General features: G+C 38.5%; 1 protein-coding gene across 1 annotated transcript in view; it reads left to right on the forward strand.

The window, feature by feature from the left end:
* The first annotated feature begins 5,492 nt into the window (after positions 1-5,492).
* Positions 5,493-24,505, forward strand: part of nedd4a (NEDD4 E3 ubiquitin protein ligase a) — a 54,193-nt gene continuing 35,180 nt past the window's right edge. The window contains exons 1-5 of the mRNA XM_059356045.1: positions 5,493-5,802; positions 8,567-8,640; positions 14,846-14,924; positions 17,500-17,538; positions 19,066-19,119. Of these exons, the coding sequence (XP_059212028.1) occupies positions 5,758-5,802; positions 8,567-8,640; positions 14,846-14,924; positions 17,500-17,538; positions 19,066-19,119 (291 nt within the window). The 5' untranslated portion in view covers positions 5,493-5,757. The remainder of the gene's footprint in view (positions 5,803-8,566; positions 8,641-14,845; positions 14,925-17,499; positions 17,539-19,065; positions 19,120-24,505) is intronic.

The following is a 24,505-nucleotide window of genomic DNA, read 5'->3' on the forward strand; positions in this document are numbered from 1 at the left end:
ATATAATATATAATCTCTATGAAGCTCCTCTTCCAGCTCCGACGCTGTTCCAGTACCTGAAAGCAGCAATACTGCAGCTGATAACACGAGCACTTTGCACTTTGTACCTGTCGGCCTCCAGTCAGAACGCCTGCAGAGTCTCTCAACACCAGCAGAACTTTCTACTCAGCAGCACGGGACACTTTCTGTCAGGACGCCTGAAGGCCTCGGCAAGACCTTCCTCAGGTCCAGAGGGAGTTTCTGGCCCAGCAGCCGGAGCCGGAGGGCCCCGCTGGTCCTGCTGATGGGTTCAGAAACACGCTGGGTAACCTCCTCAGGCCGGGACCTCCCACCAGCTGAGAGGGCCCCAGCTACCAGGGAGGGCCCCAGCTACCAGAGAGGGCCCCACCAGGTCTGAGAGGGCCCCAGCTACCAGAGAGGGCCCCACCAGGTCTGAGAGGGCCCCAGCTACCAGAGAGGGCCCCAGCTACCAGGGAGATGAACTCTGTCCCATCTGCTCTTCCTCTTTCAGAGCCAGCGACTTTTATTCTGTTGCCAAAACACAGAGAGGAGAAACACTCCCAGTGTTGTGGAAACCAGCAGCTCAGTCACTCACGCATTCACACAGCAGCAGCAGGGCCACACAGGGGCCACACAGGGGCCACACAGGGGCCAACATGACCACTAACCCCAGCTCCCTGACCACTAACCCCAGCTCCCTGACCATTAACCCGGCTCTCTGACCACTAACCCCAGCTCCCTGACCATTAACCCGGCTCTCTGACCACTAACCCCAGCTCCCTGACCATTAACCCGGCTCTCTTACTACTAACCTCGGCTCCCTGACCACTAACCGCGGCTCCCTGACCACTAACCTCGGCTCCCTGACCACTAACCCCAGCTCCCTGACCACTAACCTGGCTCTCTGACCACTAACCCCAGCTCCCTGACCATTAACCCGGCTCTCTTACTACTAACCTCGGCTCTCTGACCACTAACCGCGGCTCCCTGACCACTAACCTCGGCTCCCTGACCACTAACCCCAGCTCCCTGACCACTAACCTGGCTCCCTGACCATTAACCCGGCTCTCTGACCATTAACCCGGCTCTCTGACCACTAACCCCAGCTCACTGACCAGTAACCGCGGCTCCCTGACCACTAACCCCAGCTCCCTGACCACTAACCCCAGCTCCCTGACCACTAACCCCAGCTCCCTGACCATTAACCCGGCTCTCTGACCATTAACCCGGCTCTCTGACCACTAACCCCAGCTCACTGACCAGTAACCGCGGCTCCCTGACCACTAACCCCAGCTCCCTGACCACTAACCCCAGCTCCCTGACCACTAACCCCAGCTCCCTGACCATTAACCCAACTCTCTGACCACTAACCCCAGCTCCCTGACCACTAACCCCGGCTCCCTGACCACTAACCCCAGCTCCCTGACCACTAACCCCAGCTCCCTGACCACTAACCCCGGCTCCCTGACCACTAACCCCAGCTCCCTGACCACTAACCCGAGCTCCTTGATCACTAACCTCGGCTCCCTGACCACTAACCCCAGCTCCCTGACCACTAACCCGAGCTCCTTGATCACTAACCTCGGCTCCCTGACCACTAACCCCAGCTCCTTGATCACTAACCTGGCTCCCTGACCACTAACCCGAGCTCCTTGATCACTAACCTCGGCTCCCTGACCACTAACCCCAGCTCCTTGATCACTAACCTGGCTCCCTGACCACTAACCCCAGCTCCTTGATCACTAACCTGGCTCCCTGATCACTAACCTTGCTCCCTGACCGCTAACCCCAGCTCCCTGACCACTAACCTCGGCTCCCTGACCACTAACCCCAGCTCCCTGACCACTAACCCCAGCTCCCTGACCACTAACCCCAGCTCCCTGACCACTAACCTCGGCTCCCTGACCACTAACCCCAGCTCCCTGACCACTAACCCCAGCTCCCTGACCACTAACCCCAGCTCCCTGACCACTAACCCCGGCTCCCTGACCACTAACCCCAGCTCCCTGACCATTAACCCAGCTCCCTGACCACTAACCTGGCTCCCTGACCACTAACCTTGGCTCCCTGACCACTAACCCCAGCTCCCTGACCATTAACCCCAGCTCCCTGATCACTAACCTGGCTCCCTGACCGCTAACCCCAGCTCCCTGACCACTAACCCAGCTCCCTGACCACTAACCCCAGCTCCCTGACCACTAACCCCAGCTCCCTGACCACTAACCCCAGCTCCCTGACCACTAACCTCGGCTCCCTGACCACTAACCTCGGCTCTCTGACCACTAACCCCAGCTCCCTGACCACTAACCTCGGCTCCCTGACCACTAACCCCAGCTCCCTGACCACTAACCCCAGCTCCCTGACCAGTTATGTTTTTTTTTTTTTACATTTTTACAGGTTCTCATTACTGCAAACTTCTTTTTTTTGTTGTTGTGTCAAAATGTGAATAAGACATGAAGTCATTTTAATGAAACGTTCATTTAAAGTGTATATTTGTTTTTTTTTGTTTTTCTCATAGTTTGTCAGATGATTTCAACAAGGACCGTTAATAAATCTGATCATTTCTGTTACTACATTAGCTTGTGAGGAGAAGAAGACGTGGAGTTCAGAGGGTTAATATATTATTCTCGTCTCTGGAGTTGACAAGGAGGATATAATAGAATACTAACAATAACATCAAATATTCAGCTAATAATACAGTTATTAATGCCGAAGTGATGGTTCACTTTAAAATACAAAGAGTCTGTTTATACTGAACCAGAACCATAAAAGTCTAAACTGTAAAAAAAAATCCTCTATCTATTTTTATTTGTTTTCAAGCTTTGAAATGTTATTCAAACTTAAATATGATATCAATAACTTCTTTTCTTCAAGCCACATTTTGCTAAATATAATGTTAATTTACATCCATAACGTGTGTTAAGTGTTAAATCTACAGATATATTTATAAAAACAAGCAGTGAAAGATGAACTCTTCACCACTTGGAGATAAAAAAGGGAAATCATTTATAAAAGAAACCTAAGAATCAAACTAAACACCGTGAATGAATGAATGAATGAATGTCGGGTTTGTGCACTTTCAAAGTCCGATTCTTGTATAAAAGAAGAATAATGGGTTTACATAATTATAGCCATTTATCCATTGCACTCAGAGAATCCATTATTAATATAATGTGCAAATTGCTCTCTTTGAGTTGGAAGTGGAGATGAAAGGAAGCAACTCTTTATTTCTAGAGAACTTGAAGCTTCTTCAGCTGACGACGTTTTACTGCAAAGACAATCTGTTTATATTTGACATTTACATTAATTCATCATGTTTGGTTTCAACCAGAGAGTTTAACAGCTGAACTTTATGTCTTCATTAAATGTAAGCCATAATCATTATAATTAGAGCAAATTAAATAAACGAAGACATGAAATGTTTCATTCTGTGTGTTATTATTAGATCTGTCACAATAACACATTATTAGGACGATATATTTTCCCAGAAACTATCCTGATAAACGATAGTATCGTTATATCGACGTTGTTTTAGTTTAATAACCATTTAATATATATATATATATATATATATATATTAAAATAAATTAAATCTGGAGAATATTAAACATTGGAATTGAAATGTGGAAAAGAAATATTAAAATAAATCTAGATAAATAAAACATAAATAAATAAATAAACTACAACCAAAACAAATAAAATAGACTTTCAGACTGTTAACAAAACATTACACTGAGATAATCATTACATATGATATTATTTATTATTAAAATAACATATAAACAGCTGGAATGGCAGCTTGGATTTCTTTTTCCTTTTTCCAGTAATTCATGCTGCCTGTCAATCATTTGCAGCTTTACTTTAAACACAAAAAGCACAAAAAAGTCACACATGTAAATAACAATATATTGAGTCCAGAAAAAAAACTATTGTTTCCATTTTATATGATATTATTTTTTATATATTTATATATAATGTGTTATTTCCACTTTTACTGATTATTATTATTCATTACTGACATAAATAAACTTTCCTATGATGTTCTAGTTTGTTGTATGTGGAATATTTCCAACAACGAGTCGGGCGTTCTGCAGAAAAATGACTTTTATTAAACTTTGATGCTTTGATTCTTTTGTTCTTTACTGTAGTGGAGTATCTGCAGTGTGTATTAGTACTTTTACTGCAGTAAAGGATCTGAATACTTCTCCCACCACTGATATTAACATGTTTTCTGAGATTTTAAAATGTTTTATTTACCATAAACACCTGTTGTTGTTGTTGTTGTTGTTGATGTTGTTGTTGTTGTTGTTGTTCTCTCAACTATCAGTTCACATGAACTCAGTGACAGAATGATGATGAGTCTGTGTGGTGGTCTGACTTTAATCTGGAGCAGGAGGAGGAGGAAACAGAGGAGGAGGAGGAGGAGGAGGAAGAGGAGAGGAGGAGGAGGAACAGAGGAGGAACAGGAGGAGGAGGTGGAAACAGAGGAGGAGGAGGAGGAGAGGAGGAGGAGGAACAGAGGAGGAACAGGAGGAGGAGGTGGAAACAGAGGAGGAGGAGGAGGAGGAGGAAGAGGAGAGGGGGGGGAGGAGAGGATGAACAGGAGGAGGAAGAGGAGGAAACAGAGGAGTAGGAGCAGGAAGAGGAGAGGAGGAGGAGGAAACAGAGGAGGAGGAGGTGGAAGAGGAAGAGGAGAGGGGGGGAAGAGAGGAGGAACAGGAGGAGGAAACAGAGGAGTAGGAGGAGGAAGAGAGGAGGAACAGGACGAGGAGAGGAGGAGGAGGTGGAAACAGAGGAGGAGGAGGAAGAGAGGAGGAGGAGGAAGAGAGGAGGAACAGGAGGAGGAAGAGGAGAGGAGGAGGAAGAGAGGAGGAACAGGAGGAGGAAGAGGAGGAAACAGAGGAGTAGGAGGTGGAAGAGGAGAGGAGGAGGAGGAGGAGAGGAGGAGGAGGAAGAGAGGAGGAACAGGAGGAGGAGAGGAGGAGGAGGTGGAAACAGAGGAGGAGGAGGAAGAGAGGAGGAAGAGGAGAGGAGGAGGAAGAGGAGAGGAGGAGGAGGAGGAGGAAGAGAGGAGGAACAGGAGGAGGAGAGGAGGGGGAGGAGGAAACAGAGGAGGAGGAGGAGGTGGAAACAGAGGAGGAGGAGGAGGAAGAGAGGAGGAAGAGGAGAGGAGGAGGAAGAGGAGGAAGAGAGGAGGAACAGGAGGAGGAGAGGAAGAAGAGGAGAGGAGGAGGAGGAGGAGGAAGAGAGGAGGAACAGGAGGAGGAGAGGAAGAAGAGGAGAGGAGGAGGAGGAGGAGGAGGAAGAGAGGAGGAAGAGGAGAGGAGGAGGAAGAGGAGAGAAGGAGGAGGAACAGGAGGAGGGGGAGGAGGAGAGGAAGAAAACAGAGAAGGAGGAAGGCTTCAATTTCCTTGAGTGAGTCATCCCAAAGGGATCAATAAAGTTCAGTCTAAGTTGTAAGGAGGAGACAGAGGAGGAGACAGGAGGAGGAGGAGGAGGAGGAGGAGGCTGGCCAGTGAGAGGAGGTGTCTCCAGCAGCAGTAGTATTGAGAGTATCAGCAGTAAACAGAGAAACAGAATAATAGAACAGAGAGAAACTCTGAGAGATAATCTGACTCCAGGCTGAACCCTGCTGCTCCTCCTGCTCCTGCTGCTCCTCCTCCTGCTCCTCCTGCTGCTGCTCCTGCTCCTCCTGCTGCTCCTGCTGCTGCTTGTTGTTGTTGTTGTGGCTCTCCTGGAGGAGGAAGGGCGGGTATCATGGCTGCTCCTTCTCCACAGCTCCGCGGACTGCAGCCTGAGGAGGTAACCTCTCTATCCGACCTGTTTCAGCCGTTAGCGGCTGTTTAATGGGAGTTAGCCGTTAGCTCGCTGTTAGCCGCTAACTCTGCTAGTTAACGCTAACTGGGAGCTAACTAACACTAATTAACGATAACTAGCTCATTAGCGGCTAAACTGGCGCTAAAAGGAGATAAAATGTGACTTATTGATAAAAGATCGATGTAGTTGATCAACTCTGAGATATTTTAGCTTTAAAATCAGAGAGTTTGATCACTTTAACAGTCAGGAAACACAACAGACTGATGGGCAGTGAACGCCTCTTCCCGTACACACACACACACTCTGAATGATCTGCTGTAACTCACATAGTCAGGTGTCTCTTCAGGTGACTGTTAGTCAAGTCAAATTTATTTATGTATCACATTTTTATTTGATGATCTGAAGTAATTAAGTTTTATTTATAAAGAGCTTTTCACAGGAAAACAAACCACAAAGTGATTTACAAGGATGTAAAACAACATACAGACAAACGCAGAACAAGAAGAAACCCAGTTAGAGCCTGGAGGTCTCTGATCAGGTACATAGAGTCACTAACACCTGTCTGAACAGATAACTCTTCATGTGACACTTAAAATAATCCACAGAGATCTCAGACTGGAGATGGTTCAGGTGTTTGGTGAAGTCTCAGAAACATGAACAGGTCAGATCCTCAGAGATCTGGAGCTCAGAGAGTCTGGGCCTGGAGCTGATGGCTAGTTGTTGTCTAGTTGATGTCTAGTTGTTGTGTAGTTGTTGTGTAGTTGTTGTGTGATTGATTGTGAAATGTGAGGATGAGTCACCAGCTCCAGTAAAGGGTTAATGAGGTCTGCTGAGGGTTATGGAGGGTTATGGAGGGTTATGGAGGGTTCTGATGGGAAACGTGCAGCTGTTCCAAGTATTGTCAGGATGTTACATCATCCTGGTTGGAGAGGGGCGTGGGTGTGTGTGTGTGTGTGTGTGTGTGTGTGTGTGTGTGTATAATATGGATCAGTAACAGGTTTCATTAGGATCCACTACCTCATTATTGATTTAGTGGTGTTATTATTCTATCCTCTATATCGTTAGCCTCATAGCATAATTGCCTAAGTCATATTTTGGCTAAATTGTGATACCTGCCTAACTTTGCTCTCCTACCTGCTGCATCTTTCTGTTCTCAGCCTATCAGAACACGTTAGAGTCCAAAATCACTTTCTGCCTTAGTCATCTCTGTGACTTAGGCATTTTTGCCGCTACATACAAACCAAACTACATTATTTATATGTAAGAGAAAAAAGGCCTTAGTCAGGGCATACGGTAATAACGATATAGAATATCTGTTCACTAGGATTCATCTGATCTCATGAGGACAGAACCACCACAGAGCTCTAACATCATCATAAACACTACAATCATTTCTGTCCTCTTGTTCATTCTCTCACCAGAAATTAGTGCATAAGTGTGTTATTAAAGGTTTTAATTAGTTTGAACTAGGGTTGGGCAATATATCGATATATTTTTAAATGTGATACTAAATTAAACCATATCACATAAATTGATTTTTCTGTCTTTCTATATAAATGCTGCCCTTACTAGGGTTTGTCATATTTAGTTATTTTGTAATGTTCCTTATGCTTTTCTCATATAAATATATTTATTTCAGAAAAAGAAGGGCTCACTAAACAGCCAGGGAATTATATACATTGGGAATCAGTGGAAAGCACATTTATTAATGTGTGATGATCAAGGTTCTAATAGTTTTGGATTCTTCATCAGTTTGAATTTCGTTGTGAATTTTTGTTTTCAGATTCAGTTAGTTTTAATGCGTTTTTAGAGTGAGTTTGCTAGTTTTAGTTTAGTTTTTATTAGTTGTAGTTGTTTTGTAATGGTCTATGTGTTGGTGAGATATTCAAAGAGGTCAGAATATATTTCACCATGTGTTCCTGTTTACTAACCAGCAGATAAATAAATACATTTCATATCAAGCAGAAAGGATTCTGCAGTGTTTCCCTACATGTATTCTGCAGACTTTCACTTTCACACAGTGAAAACACAACATCTAAAGTTTACAGAGTGTTGCACCGCCGGTTAACGGTTTACACTATCGGGAAAATCCCAATATTTCCTGAGAGCTGAGAAGTTTCTCTTTCCAGCCGACATGGTTCATTACGGTCATTTAACTCACAGAGCAGAAACACTCAGCATGGAGAACAGAAACTCTGGATTATGTCTGAAAAAAGTTGACAAAGACGAAAAACGAAGGACATTTTCACTATAATTTAGTTAGTTTTAGTTAGTTTTGGAACCACAAAATACAGTTTCAGTTAGTTATCGTTTTTTAAAACTCGTTTTTTTTAAGATTTCAGTTAACGAAAATGTTTTTTCTGTTCTAGTTTTGGTTATTTTATTAGTTTTCGTTAACTATAATAACCTTGATGATGTTAGTCCACATGTGTTTAACTGTCTTATGTATATTGACAATAAACTATATAATAAATTGTTTTTATTTCAGTCGGCTTTCTGAGAAATATTTCTCCTTTAACAGAAATTGTTGTGATTTTGATATTAGTTCTTATATCTAATGGAGTCACGTGTTCAGAATATTACCAGCCACCAGTTTTATAGTTTTATTGCAGTTTCTCATTAACATTTGAGTTATTTATGTTTTTATTATGTTCTATATTAAGTTGCTTGGATATTCCGTCTCCGTCTCTGTCTTTATGTTATTATCATATTCATGAACTCAGCCGTGTTTTTTCTTGTGTTATTGCAGGAACCGGTCCGAGTCCTGAAGGTGAAAGTCATCGCTGGGATCGGACTCGCTAAGAAAGATATCCTGGGAGCCAGGTAGGTGATCAATACTGATCAGGATGATAGGAAACACTTTCTATATCCTTTCTATCATGAAAAATCAGCAAACAAACTGCATAAAGGCAATATTTATTTATTTATTTATTAAGGTTCTGACCTTTGACCTGCAGCCAACCATAGCGGCTCATACTGTCACTGTATTTCCTGTGGATTATTTATTTATTAAATAACCAGAAAACATGCTATATTGTGATAAATATTGTTATTGAGATATGACATTAGGTATATCAGAATGAAATATTTTGGCCTAATGGCTCAGCCTCAGTTTGATTAATAATTAATTATCATTTTAAACATTAAACAACATGCTGTTGATGTTTTAACATCAGCGGTCACATGACGTGAAAAGCAGCAAATCTTCACAATTTAGAAGCTAAAATCATCTATTTTAACCTTACGATGTACCTATTTATAATGAAAATAAAAATAGATACATACTCCATAATATGTCAGGAAATAGTGAAAATATAACGTCTTAAAGATTCCTCCATCAGCCCAGAGACAGATATATTTAATTTACTATATTACAATAAAGAGAAAAGCAACTAATCTGTAAATGTTATTATGTTATTACTAGAGATTTATTTCAGGATTGTTTATTTCCCTCTACTGGAGCATGTATGTGACTAAAAAGACGCAAAATTATGACAAAAACATACAAATTATGACAAAAAAGACACAAATTATAACAAAAAAGACACAAATTATGACAAAAAAGACTAAATTATGACAAAAAAGATACAAATTATGACAAAAAGGACACAAATTATGACAAAAAAGATACAAATTATGACAAAAAAGACAAAATTATGACAAAAAAGATACAAATTATGACAAAATTATGACAAAAAAGATACAAATTATGACAAAATAGATACATACTCCATTCCATGTCAGGAAATAATGAAAATATGTGACTCCGTGTTAAAGATTCCTCCATCAGCCCAGAGCCAGATATATTTAATTTACTATATTACAATAAAGAGAAAAGCAACTAATCTGTAAATGTTATTATGTTATTACTAGAGATTTATTTCAGGATTGTTTATTTCCCTCTACTGGAGCATGTATGTGACTAAAAAGACGCAAAATTATGACAAAAACATACAAATTATGACAAAAAAGACACAAATTATAACAAAAAAGACACAAATTATGACAAAAAAGACTAAATTATGACAAAAAAGATACAAATTATGACAAAAAGGACACAAATTATGACAAAAAAGATACAAATTATGACAAAAAAGACAAAATTATGACAAAAAAGATACAAATTATGACAAAATTATGACAAAAAAGATACAAATTATGACAAAATAGATACATACTCCATTCCATGTCAGGAAATAATGAAAATATGTGACTCCGTGTTAAAGATTCCTCCATCAGCCCAGAGCCAGATATATTTAATTTACTATATTACAATAAAGAGAAAAGCAACTAATCTGTAAATGTTATTATGTTATTACTAGAGATTTATTTCAGGATTGTTTATTTCCCTCTACTGGAGCATGTATGTGACTAAAAAGACGCAAAATTATGACAAAAACATACAAATTATGACAAAAAAGACACAAATTATAACAAAAAAGACACAAATTATGACAAAAAAGACTAAATTATGACAAAAAAGATACAAATTATGACAAAAAGGACACAAATTATGACAAAAAAGATACAAATTATGACAAAAAAGACAAAATTATGACAAAAAAGATACAAATTATGACAAAATTATGACAAAAAAGATACAAATTATGACAAAATAGATACATACTCCATTCCATGTCAGGAAATAATGAAAATATGTGACTCCGTGTTAAAGATTCCTCCATCAGCCCAGAGCCAGATATATTTAATTTACTATATTACAATAAAGAGAAAAGCAACTAATCTGTAAATGTTATTATGTTATTACTAGAGATTTATTTCAGGATTGTTTATTTCCCTCTACTGGAGCATGTATGTGACTAAAAAGACGCAAAATTATGACAAAAACATACAAATTATGACAAAAAAGACACAAATTATAACAAAAAAGACACAAATTATGACAAAAAAGACTAAATTATGACAAAAAAGATACAAATTATGACAAAAAGGACACAAATTATGACAAAAAAGATACAAATTATGACAAAAAAGACAAAATTATGACAAAAAAGATACAAATTATGACAAAATTATGACAAAAAAGATACAAATTATGACAAAATAGATACATACTCCATTCCATGTCAGGAAATAATGAAAATATGTGACTCCGTGTTAAAGATTCCTCCATCAGCCCAGAGCCAGATATATTTAATTTACTATATTACAATAAAGAGAAAAGCAACTAATCTGTAAATGTTATTATGTTATTACTAGAGATTTATTTCAGGATTGTTTATTTCCCTCTACTGGAGCATGTATGTGACTAAAAAGACGCAAAATTATGACAAAAACATACAAATTATGACAAAAAAGACACAAATTATAACAAAAAAGACACAAATTATGACAAAAAAGACTAAATTATGACAAAAAAGATACAAATTATGACAAAAAGGACACAAATTATGACAAAAAAGATACAAATTATGACAAAAAAGACAAAATTATGACAAAAAAGATACAAATTATGACAAAATTATGACAAAAAAGATACAAATTATGACAAAATAGATACATACTCCATACCATGTCAGGAAATAGTGAAAATATGTGTCACCAAGATAACGTCTTAAAGATTCCTCCATCAGCCCAGAGCCAGATATATTTAATTTACTATATTACAATAAAGAGAAAAGCAACTAATCTGTAAATGTTATTATCTGAACTATAGATTTATTTCAGATGATTTAGTGAAACACATGAAAGAATCATCCAGTGTGTGTTTCAGTGGATGTGGTCGTCTTCCTGTCTGTTTCTAGTGACTCGTGTCTGGTTTCCTGTTGGTTTTCTTGCTTATCTTCAGTGAATTCCTCCTCTCACTATTGTTGAAGTGACAGGAAGTTAATCAGCACACAGACGTCCGTCATCTGTCACAGAACATGAATCTCTCTCATATTATCTTCACAATCACAGCAAGAATGTCTGCAATATTTTTAGTAAAAAAGATTAAATCAGACCTTGCGTTCTATGTTCTAGTTCTTTGTTTTAAGTTAATTTATTCTCATCTACACTTTGTTTAACGTGGGAGAAGTGGAGCTGTAAAAGCTCAGGATATTTATTTATTTTTGCAGATTTCATAACAGGCATTTGTTTAAGAAAATAAAATGAAAGAGAGAATTTAGAGAATTCAGTTTTCAGTATTTTCTGTAAACAGCTCCGACTTTTGCAACTCTGGCACTTCCTCAAAGAGGATCATCATCATGAGTAATGATGCTGATTCAGCCGGGCTCGTTTCCATGACGACGGTCTGAACAGGAGACTAAAGTGGCGTCTCGGCTTCACTTTTTATTCCTCGTTTAGACGAACGTTTGTTTATTTCCCTCTACTGGAGCATGTATGTGACAAAAAGACACAAAATTATAACAAAAAAGATACAAATTATGACAAAAAAGACACAAATTATAACAAAAAGGACACAAAATTATGACAAATAATACACAAATTATGACAAAAAGGACACTAATTATGACATAAAAGACACAAATTATGACAAAAAAAGAGTTTTTAAGCCCCAAAAAACGCCGTCACTGTCTAAACGAAAGGCACTTCACATAAAATATTTAGTGGTTTTTACCTGTAAGCGTCCTAAACATGTAAATGAGGCCTCAGTTAATTGTTTGTTTCACCATGTTGACTTGTTTACTCATAAACAAAGACTAAAACACCTTGTTCAGGTTTCTGTAGAATCATCAGACGTTTAATTCTCCATAAACATTTCAAATCAATCTGACAATGAGATCTACTGAAGAAGTTATGAAACTTAATATCTTTAATGATAAACATCATAACAAAGGATCTCTAATGGAACATTAAATATTATATCTCTAATGGAACATTAAATATTATATCACTAATGGAACATTAAATATTATATGACTAATGACTGAACGCTGCTGCAGCTCCAACAGGCAGAAAGATCGTTTGATGGATAAAGAGATTGATGGATCTGGTTTAATGACGTCACAGAGCCGCAAAGCATCATAAAATAACAATTAGAGCCCGTTAATGTTTTATTTCATCTCAATGTTCATCTGGTTTCTGGTCACATGATGCTGTTAAACCAACTAGAGACTCACAAACCACAGGAGCAGCAAATACAGATTTTAATCTCTATAGATGGAGTAGAGCTGGGAGATATGGACCAGAACTCATATCTGATATATACAATATACAATATATATATATACTGGTTATTATGAGTGGTGGTATGTAACTAGGGCTGGGCGATATGGACCAATAGTCATTTATTAAGGCTGGAATATTGATATACGATATCTATCCTGATATTTTTATCAGCAGTCAATCTGACACGTCACCAGCAGTTTTATTGGTTTATTTAATGAACATAAATACTGAATAACAACAGGAGAACCTTTTTAAATCAAAGATCCATAAAGTGACATTTAAATAAAAAATATCTTAAATAAAAATAGCCTATGAAGTAAAATAGGCCAATGGTGCTGAAAAATACAATTATATGTGTATTATATTTGTATTATATCTAAGGATGCACGATATTATCAGCACGTTATCAGTATCGGCCGATATTGGCTTAAATATTAACACGGCGTTATAATAACCTGATTAAATAATGTGGTGCTGTTTACTGGATTAAATGACGACCTCAGTCTGTCACTCAGCTCTCTGTTGATCTGAAGAACATGTTTATTTATTATGTCTGCTGTGATCTGATTGTTATTGATTATTGTTATTGATTATCTCAGGGAGAGCATCATCCACGTTTTAAGTAGGATGAATCTTTTTGTATTTTATTTGAAAGTAATTGTCAAAAATAAGTATGCAGCTTTAAGCATCAAGTATTTTTATTATTTTGCACAAAGAATGAATATAACATAACACGTGATCAGAGTTAATGCTCCATAATACTGAGAGCTGATCCACTACAGAAGTTAGTTGTGAGGGAATAAATAAATACCGGTGATCGGCTAAATTAGTTGCATAAAATCAGCATATCGGATATCGGCAAAAAATCCAACATGGTGCATCCCTAATTAATGTGTGAATCTGTGGCCTGGAGGTGATCATCATCCTGTTACCAAGGAGGTTGCTGGTTCCAATCCCAGGACTCACGGGTCAGGAACTGTTTGTCAAAAGATAGCAACAAATCACCACATTATGGACGTCCAGCTCTACTATATATAGTATGTTATTTTAGTCAAAAAGGGTCCAATTTTAAAATGCCTAAAAAATGCTCAAAATGTGTCAATTATTGTCTTTTGATACATGTTAGAGCATCATATGGACAGAAATATTTATATTTATATGAGAAAAGATAATAATAATATAAGAAACATTACAGAAGAACTAAATATGAGAAACCCTAGTAAGGGCAGCATTTATATAGAAAGACTGAAAACTAAAGGAACTATATCGATATATGAGATATGGTCTAATTCCATATCACATTTAATAATATATCAATATATCTTTTATATGTATATATGGCCCAGCCATAAGATGGATGTCCACAGCAGACCTGGATCTGAATTGATTGATTGATTGATTGATTGATTGATTGATTGATTGATTGATTGATTGATTGATTGATTGATTGATTGATTGATTGATTGATTGAGAATTTATTTGAACACAAAATAAAAGATGAATAATTAAAAACAAAGGAACAACAATAAATACAAGACAACAACACAAAATGAAACAACAACATATTTGTGTTCAAAAGGAGTCAAAGCTTATTAAATCCTTCTCCCTGTGTTAATTTACTATATTCAGTTATATAACAACAATAATAGTTATATATATGTCTGAATAACTCATTATATAAACTTATTATTACCATTATTAACATACATAACTTGTTATTATCTTACACACACATAAGTACACATATGTAGTCACAATGAGACAACAATGAACAAACAAACAACACATAAAAAAATAAAAAATAGTAATAATACATTTAAAAAATAAAGCGTCCCTGTGTCGTGTGAAGACTCTTTATATTATATTATATATATTTATATTTGTGTTTGTGTTGCAGCGACCCGTACACCAGGCTGTCCCTCTACGACCCCGTCAACGGAGAGATCACCAGCCTGCAGACCAAAACCATCAAGAAGGTACTCACTGGTTCTCACTGGTTCCACTGGTTCCACTGGTTCCACCTGGTTCCACTGGTTCCACCTGGTTCCACCTGGTTCCACTGGTTCCACTGGTTCCACTTGGTTCTCACTGGTTCCACCTGGTTCTCATGTCCTCATGTCCTCATGTCCTCATGTCCTCATGTTCTCATGTTCTCATGTTCTCTTGTCCTCATGTCCTCATGTCCTCATGTTCTCATGTCCTCATGTCCTCATGTTCTCATGTCCTCATGTCCTCATGTTCTCATGTTCTCATGTCCTCATGTCCTCATGTCCTCATGTTCTCATGTCCTCATGTCCTCATGTTCTCATGTTCTCATGTCCTCATGTCCTCATGTTCTCATGTTCTCATGTTCTCTTGTCCTCATGTCCTCATGTTCTCATGTTCTCTTGTCCTCATGTCCTCATGTCCTCATGTTCTCATGTTCTCATGTTCTCTTGTCCTCATGTCCTCATGTCCTCATGTTCTCATGTCCTCATGTCCTCATGTTCTCATGTTCTCATGTCCTCATGTCCTCATGTTCTCATGTTCTCATGTCCTCATGTCCTCATGTTCTCATGTCCTCATGTCCTCATGTCCTCATGTCCTCATGTTCTCATGTCCTCATGTCCTCATGTTCTCATGTTCTCATGTCCTCATGTCCTCATGTTCTCATGTTCTCATGTCCTCATGTTCTCATGTCCTCATGTCCTCATGTCCTCATGTTCTCATGTCCTCATGTTCTCATGTTCTCATGTTCTCATGTCCTCATGTCCTCATGTCCTCATGTCCTCATGTTCTCATGTCCTCATGTCCTCATGTTCTCATGTTCTCATGTCCTCATGTCCTCATGTCCTCATGTCCTCATGTCCTCATGTTCTCATGTCCTCATGTCCTCATGTTCTCATGTTCTCATGTCCTCATGTCCTCATGTCCTCATGTTCTCATGTTCTCATGTCCTCATGTCCTCATGTCCTCATGTCCTCATGTTCTCATGTCCTCATGTCCTCATGTCCTCATGTCCTCATGTTCTCATGTTCTCTTGTCCTCATGTCCTCATGTTCTCATGTTCTCTTGTCCTCATGTCCTCATGTCCTCATGTTCTCATGTTCTCATGTTCTCTTGTCCTCATGTCCTCATGTCCTCATGTTCTCATGTCCTCATGTCCTCATGTTCTCATGTTCTCATGTCCTCATGTCCTCATGTTCTCATGTTCTCATGTCCTCATGTCCTCATGTTCTCATGTCCTCATGTCCTCATGTCCTCATGTTCTCATGTCCTCATGTCCTCATGTTCTCATGTTCTCATGTCCTCATGTCCTCATGTTCTCATGTTCTCATGTTCTCATGTCCTCATGTTCTCATGTCCTCATGTCCTCATGTCCTCATGTTCTCATGTCCTCATGTTCTCATGTTCTCATGTTCTCATGTCCTCATGTCCTCATGTCCTCATGTCCTCATGTTCTCATGTTCTCATGTCCTCATGTTCTCATGTTCTCATGTCCTCATGTCCTCATGTCCTCATGTCCTCATGTTCTCATGTCCTCATGTTCTCATGTTCTCATGTCCTCATGTCCTCATGTCCTCATGTTCTCTTGTCCTCATGTCCTCATGTCCTCATGTTCTCATGTTCTCATGTCCTCATGTCCTCATGTTCTCATGTTCTCATGTCCTCATGTTCTCATGTCCTCATGTCCTCATGTCCTCATGTTCTCATGTCCTCATGTTCTCATGTTCTCATGTTCTCATGTCCTCATGTCCTCATGTCCTCATGTTCTCATGTCCTCATGTCCTCATGTTCTCATGTCCTCATGTCCTCATGTCCTCATGTTCTCATGTCCTCATGTCCTCATGTCCTCATGTTCTCATGTCCTCATGTCCTCATGTTCTCATGTTCTCATGTCCTCATGTCCTCATGTTCTCATGTCCTCATGTCCTCATGTCCTCATGTTCTCATGTCCTCATGTCCTCATGTTCTCATGTTCTCATGTCCTCATGTCCTCATGTCCTCATGTTCTCATGTCCTCATGTCCTCATGTTCTCATGTCCTCATGTTCTCATGTCCTCATGTTCTCATGTCCTCATGTCCTCATGTTCTCATGTTCTCATGTCCTCATGTCCTCATGTTCTCATGTTCTCATGTCCTCATGTTCTCATGTCCTCATGTCCTCATGTCCTCATGTTCTCATGTCCTCATGTTCTCATGTTCTCATGTCCTCATGTCCTCATGTCCTCATGTCCTCATGTTCTCATGTCCTCATGTCCTCATGTTCTCATGTCCTCATGTCCTCATGTTCTCATGTTCTCATGTCCTCATGTTCTCATGTCCTCATGTCCTCATGTCCTCATGTCCTCATGTTCTCATGTCCTCATGTCCTCATGTTCTCATGTTCTCATGTCCTCATGTCCTCATGTCCTCATGTTCTCATGTCCTCATGTCCTCATGTTCTCATGTCCTCATGTTCTCATGTCCTCATGTCCTCATGTCCTCATGTTCTCATGTCCTCATGTTCTCATGTCCTCATGTTCTCATGTTCTCATGTTGTTCTTTCTTCCTGTCACATGTCTCATGAAGACACTGGACCCAAAGTGGAACGAAGAGTTTTATTTCAAAGTAAGAGACTCTTTATTTATTTCTTCTGTTGATTCATTTATTTATTTATTATTTTGTTTATTTATTCTGTTGTCTGAATATTTACACTCACATGTTGGAGATCATTCATGATGTTTCATAACAGGAACCAGGAGCCGGATAAGATAAAACTTAAGACAATAATTTTTTTTGTGTATTTATTTTTATTGTTTTCATAACAGAAAATGAGATGAGACAAACAAAACATAGGTATAAAATAAACGGCACAGCAACAGAACATCACTAATTCAGTTTTTAGACATTAAATCAAGAAAGGGTTGCCACTTAAGACTATTTATTAAACAAAAAGATGTTCCTAAGAACGTTTTAAATGTTATTCACCATTTTATTCTTTCTGAAGAATCGTGGTTTGTCTGAGGAACTTCTTAGTTTTCTCACTGAGGACGTTTTTAGATTTTTAACTTCAGATCACTGGCTGGTTTCAGTTAATTGGCTACTTAAATAATATGTTGATAGCGATTAATTAAATAGTATCAAACACAAACAGCTGCCTCTGATTTACTGAGAGAACATTCTAGTTTAATGTAGTAATAAACCTTCAGTCACACAGACTGGAAGACATTTACATTATATATCAACTGACACTAATATTTATGAGAAACATTCACAATAAAACTACTCTGACCAACTAAAACTAAACTGTCTAAACTAAATATTAAAGAAATGAAATAAATGTCAAACACATTAGTTCAAGTAAATAAATCAAGACTTCTCTTTCCTCTGCAGCTGTTTTCAGACTGATGACAGTTTCTCTTAAAGCAGGGGTCTCAAACTCTAATTACCTGGGGGCCGCTGGAGGCAGCATCAAAAGGACCAAAAAAAGACAAAATTACAAAAAAATGACACAAAATGACAGAAAAACCCCACAAAATCGCAAAAAAGACAGTGTGAAAAAAAGGACACAAAATGATCAACAAAGACACAAAATGACAAAAAAAATACACAGAATTACCAAAACAGACACAAAATTATTTAAAAAAAAGACACAAAATGACAGAAAAAAACTAAATTACTTAAAAAAGAAACAATATGACCAAAAAATAACACAAAATTACAAATAAAAAAAGACAAAATTATTTTTAAAAAGACACAAAATTACCAAAAAACAGTAATTAAAGGGACCTTCCACACACAACACAGTAAAGCACCATTCATATAAAACTCACATTTTCATATCAAGGTGGGGGCCACAAAATATCATCATGAGGGCCACAATTGGCCCGCGGGCCGCCAGTTTGAGACCCCTGTCTTAAAGAAATCTAAGAACTTTGTTTTCAAGAATCTCATTTGTTGAAATATTAAAAACTAAAGAAGAAAGTTAAAAAACAACTAAAGAAAACATCAGAATTCCTTCATGAATAACAAATCTTCTTACATTTTGTCTTAAGATCAAAGTTAATAAAAAAGTGTCACTTCAGAATCATTTTTCCTTAATAATCTTTATGAATCTGTACTTCCTGTTTGGTTTAAACTCCTCATTGTGTCCAGGTGGATCCTGGGAACCATCGTCTGCTGCTGGAGGTGTTTGACGAGAACCGCCTGGTGAGTTATTGATTATTGATTATTGATTATTGATTATTGATTATTGATTCCTGGTCAGCCTGTCTGTCTCTGGTTTAGTTTGGTTTCTGTTTATTCTGGTCGATACATGTCACTAAGGGCGTTTTCACACCTGAAAGTCCGAACCAAGGTCCGGACCAAGGTCCGTGTTCTGTTACATTGTCTACATTTGGTCCGGTTGGTTTTGGTTTCACACTGCAAAAGGAATAACGACTTTACAAGAAAGTTCTACTGGACACGTCATCTCCCTGTGGACTTCCGCGGCTCATTTTGTTTTGGTTACACTGCGTTGTTAGGCCGGCCGGCATCTGACGTCAGTGTTACTTCTTTAACGTGTTTACACAAAATGAATCCAGCGAGCCACCTTTTACTCCTTTTGAGTCCTTTTCCCATGCGTTATGCGTCCGTTGTGCACACAATTAAATGTTTGTCCTTGGCCTTGTGTTACCTTGCCCCTGATTAGTGATTGTGCTCACTTGCTGAGGCGCCGCGGAGCAACGCACACGCCGTAGCGCGCATGCAGCAGCACGGCCGCTGTCACACACACGCAGCTGCACCTGCAGGCAGATCGCCGCAACAAATACTTATGCTGGTCTTTTGCTACCAGCAGCACCAGCTTAATGAGCAATAGTGAGAGTGCTCGGTATTCGCAAAATGAGCTTCCTGTACTGTATTTCGAGAGCAGAAGAAGAAGAAACCTTCCTGTCATTGATACGAAGGTCCAAACTATAAAAAAAAGTTGTTTTCACACTGCAAAAGGTTCTGACCTTGGTTGGTTTGGTCCGGACCGAGACCACCTCTTTTGGTCGGACCAAACTTTGGTCCTTTGGTCCGGACCGTGGTCCGCGGCACCTTTCACACCTGGAATTTAGGTTCGGATCAAACTGAAAAGTCCTAAAGTCCGGACCAAACGAGATAGGTGTGAAAGCGCCCTAAAAGAGAAGTAACAAACCAGAACAAAACATTGATCAAAGTCAACAATAAGTAAACTGATAATAAACATTATCTGAAGCAGCTTATTACGCCTGTTACAACTCAAGTTGGTTTAGAAATTAAAAATCTGTTATTTATTAATAAAAGAAATAAGCAGTCACAAAAGAGAGATATTTTTACTGATTTAAAGAATTCCTACAAAGAAACATTAACTTACTGCACTGGAACATAATTTGACTTGTTTCCAGCATTATTTTATTAATTCTAGTGATTTATTTCTTGTTTTTAGTCAGTTTGTTTTTACAGTGCAGGTGTTTATTAAAGATATTCTGTTATAAAGCTCCAGAGAGACTCGACATTAACACAGATATGGTCTTTGACAGATCTTTGTTAAAGAGCCGACAGTATTGGAAATCAATTTTAAGAGCTATTCTCCTCTTCAGTTAAAGCTGAAACACAAATATTAAACACAGCTCAGAATATTAAACTCAGCTCAGAATATTAAACAGCTCAGAATATTAAACAGCTCAGAATATTAAACAGCTCAGAATATTAAACACAGAACAGAATATTAAACACAGAACAGAATATTAAACACAGATATGTTCCAGCAGGAAAACGTCTCCCAAAGATCAGAACATTTATATATATTTATGTATGTGTATATATATATATATATATATATATATACACATATATATATATATACACACATACACAAGATATGATATTATATAACATATTGTACCGGCATTATATATGCATATAGATACTTGACTATACAAGATATACATACGATAGATAATATACTACGAGTATAAGAATATGTTAATAAGTAGAATGTGCAGAAGGACAGAATATAGTATAAATCTGATATATAATATCAATATGATTCATATTAACACGTCTCACATATGATGATGATGTGTTCTATCTTCCAGTATTAAAGGTGTAGTTGTTCAGGTGAACAGAGCAGAACGTGACGTAGATTTAGTTCACTAACTATTTAGATATGAACCATGCTAACATGCTAACATGCTAACGTGTGTATAAATCCACCATAATGGACCATAAACCAGGTGAGAGGTGTGCTGTAGTGTTTGTGTCTCTCACCTGGCCCTTATTGAGCCTCCACAGCTCCATGTTGTTAAAACCAGCAGTCAGACGGGTAAATACGGTAAATACGGGTAAATCTGTTCTCCGCCTGCAGGCTCATGTTGTTGTTAGAGAACAGAGATTAGAAGAGTCTAATATCAGCTACAGGGTTAATATCACACAGAGGATCTGTGGATTAGACATCAGAAACAGAACCTCTAGAAGACATTTTATTTGATTCGCTGCTATGGTTGTTGAGTTGCTGTTGTTTTAGTTTTTTAAAACTTGAATATAAATGTTTATGTTCTGTTTATGGTTTTTATGTGAAGCACTTTGTGCCTTCTGTCTGTGAGGTGCTGTATGAATAAAGTGTCCTTACTTACTAACTCTGTGAGTTATAAACAGGAAACCAAGTCATTGAGCCTTTGAAGGCGGAGGGGAAGCAGACTCCCCTCAGGATGAGACGTTTACTGACCGTAGGAAACATGAGAACCAGATCTCTCTCTGTTGTCTTTAGATTACACACTGAGTGCACAGCAATGTTAGAGGGAATAACAGGTCCTCGTGTCTCTGTGAGCTGCTGAAACACTTTACTGTCATCCAGGGACTCTAGACCAGGGGTGGTCAACATGAGGCCCGGGGGCCACATACGGCCCTCAGCCTCACCTGAAGTGGCCCTCAGTACAACTACATGCATCAGAGCATGAAATCTTAAAAGTGCACTGAAAAAAAGACCTTCAAACCTTTTGTATTCCTATTTATACTGTTAAACATGCATTAGAGCATGAAATATGTTAAGTTTCTGCACTGTAAACATATTTAAATATCAGTTTCATCACATCTGGTTAGTGATGCTCCTATATGTGGCCCTGTGGTGGTGGACATGATAAACTGAGGCCCTGCAGCATTTAAGTTACCCATCGCTGCTCTAGTCCCCCTGCTGTCTGTCTGTCTGTCTGTCTGTCTGTCTGTCTGTCTGTCTGTCTGTCTGTCTGTCTGTCTGTCTGTCTGTCTGTCTGTCTGTCTCTCGGCTGCATCAACCTGTTCAGACTGGTCGGTCTGATCTCTGCGTGCAGCCAGAAGCAGTTATTATATTATTATATTATGAAACCGTGAGAACAGTGGAGTCAGCCGTCTGTCACTCAGCCAGCTGGAAAGTATTTATTCTAGAAAATATGTCACATATGCTGAGCTGTGGACATGAAATCACATGAATAACTTCTTTGTTTTGCTCTTTTGTAATTCTCTAATCTTGTTGGTTGTTTATAAAGAGCTTACACTGCAAAAAACATGAAGTTACCAAGTATTTTCTTCTTCTATCCATCAATAGTATCTTAATTATCTTGTTCTGAGTATAATTTACCTACTGACCATAGATTCATGTGCTTGTTTAATTATTAGTATTATTATTATGTGCTTATTTAATTATCTTATTGTGTAAAGACTTGTTTTTAGGATTGACATTGTGAGCTTTTTCATGCTTTTCAATCTATTCAACTGTTGAATATGGTGAGTTTTTACCTCAAATATTGGCTCCAGTTGAGAGTTTTAGTTGCATGAAGTTTAAATGTTATTTCAAAAGTACTTTCTACGATCAAAACATGCTCATTTCAAGTATTTCTGGCTTATTTTATTGTTACTACAGTCGGGCTTTTCAAGCCACAATTGCTCAAAATAAGAATATTTGGATTCATTTCAAGCTATTGTTGGTTTTTCCAGTTTCTAGATATTTTTACTTATTTAAAGAATTCTTAATTTGACTTGTTTCCAGCATGTATTTGCTTAATTCTAGTTATTTATGAGTTATTTTGTGTCAGGTGGTGTCTGCAGCATTGAAGAGTTGTTGCAGCAGGGTTGGCTCTGTTTCAGATTTATCAGGAAGAGTAAAGAACAGATAAACATGCAGGTATAGTGGACACAGTGCGCTGGTCCTGCCTCTCTGCTCTGTCTCTGCTGTAGTTTACCTGAGTGTTTCTACCTGAGTGTTTCTAGAAGGAGTCAGCCTGCAGGGCGTGGCCCAGGACGGCCCCGTCAAGCTGCAGGTAGACGTTAGTTAGACTCAGAGGTGTGTCTACCTGTTCCTGTTGCTCTGACAGAGGAAAGCAGGAAGCTGCGTCTTCACATAGAAGAGATGAAATGTGTTCTGCTGGTTGTGTAAGTTTATAATCACCTCGTGATCCAGTTTGACCTTTCACCCACTGGCTCTAATATTATGCAATGCAAAAAAGGTGTTTAGTCTAAAACCAGGTAAAACAGTAAATCTGCTGCATGGACAGATAATTTACCTTGACAAGATTTATTAAATGAAGATTATTAAATCTAGAAATAAGCATGTTGAACACATAGAATAATAAATTAACTCTTCAAACCAGATAAATGATGTAGCACTTCTAAATCTAAAGGTTTTTTTTATCTTGGTAAGAAAGTTTTTAAATGACTTTATCCATCCCCAAGGAGAAGTTCAGTTAGTCTGGTAGCTCTGTTAGAATGAGATAGCCTGATGGTATATCATTCTATATAAAATGACCAAAAGAAGATGTAAAGTGAGCAAAAAAATACATAACATGCCTAAAAAAACAAACATAAAATGACCAAAAAAAGATGTAAAGTGACCAAAAAATGCTTAAAATAAGAAATTAACTCTTAAAACAAGATAAAAAGAACCAAATAATCGTCAGGTCACTCTGCTTGGGCCAGTTCATCACTGCTGGCAGCTTTACTTTTGTCTTTTTTTTACATGTTCTGTCTTTTTTGGTCATTTTGTGACCAAAAGAAGATGTGAAAAGACACAAAATGGCCAAAAAAGAAACAAAAAAAGACACAAAAAAGACGTAAAATGACCAAAAAGACAACAAAAAACACACAAAAAAGACACAAAAAGGTTGTTTTTTTATCTTGGTAAGAACCAAATAATCATCAGGTCACTCTGCTCGGGCCAGTTCATCACTGCTGGCAGCTTTACTTTATCTGGTTTTAAGAGTTCATTTATTATTTTAAGTGTTCAACATGCTTATTTCTAGATTTAATAATCTTAATTTAATAAATCTTGTCAAGGTAAATTATCTGTCCATGCAGCAGATTTACTGTTTGATCTGGTTTTTTATCAGTGTGGTGGTTTTCACTGTACAGCAGCTTGTGATCTGTCAGTTTGTGCCTCCTGAAGTGAAACGGATCATTAATTGAGTTGATCCGGTTCAGAGAGACTCAGTTATCTAACAACAGAGACGTCTCAATGTTTCAGAGTCTTGAGACGTCGTGCAGCGTGAACAGAATAGATGCTCTCTCATCACTGTGTGCAGGCGTCGCCATGGTTACGCCTCCTTGAATGAATGAACGGCCA

The sequence above is a fragment of the Centropristis striata genome, chromosome 2 (genome assembly GCF_030273125.1).
Source record: "Centropristis striata isolate RG_2023a ecotype Rhode Island chromosome 2, C.striata_1.0, whole genome shotgun sequence".
Lineage (NCBI taxonomy): Eukaryota > Metazoa > Chordata > Actinopteri > Perciformes > Serranidae > Centropristis > Centropristis striata.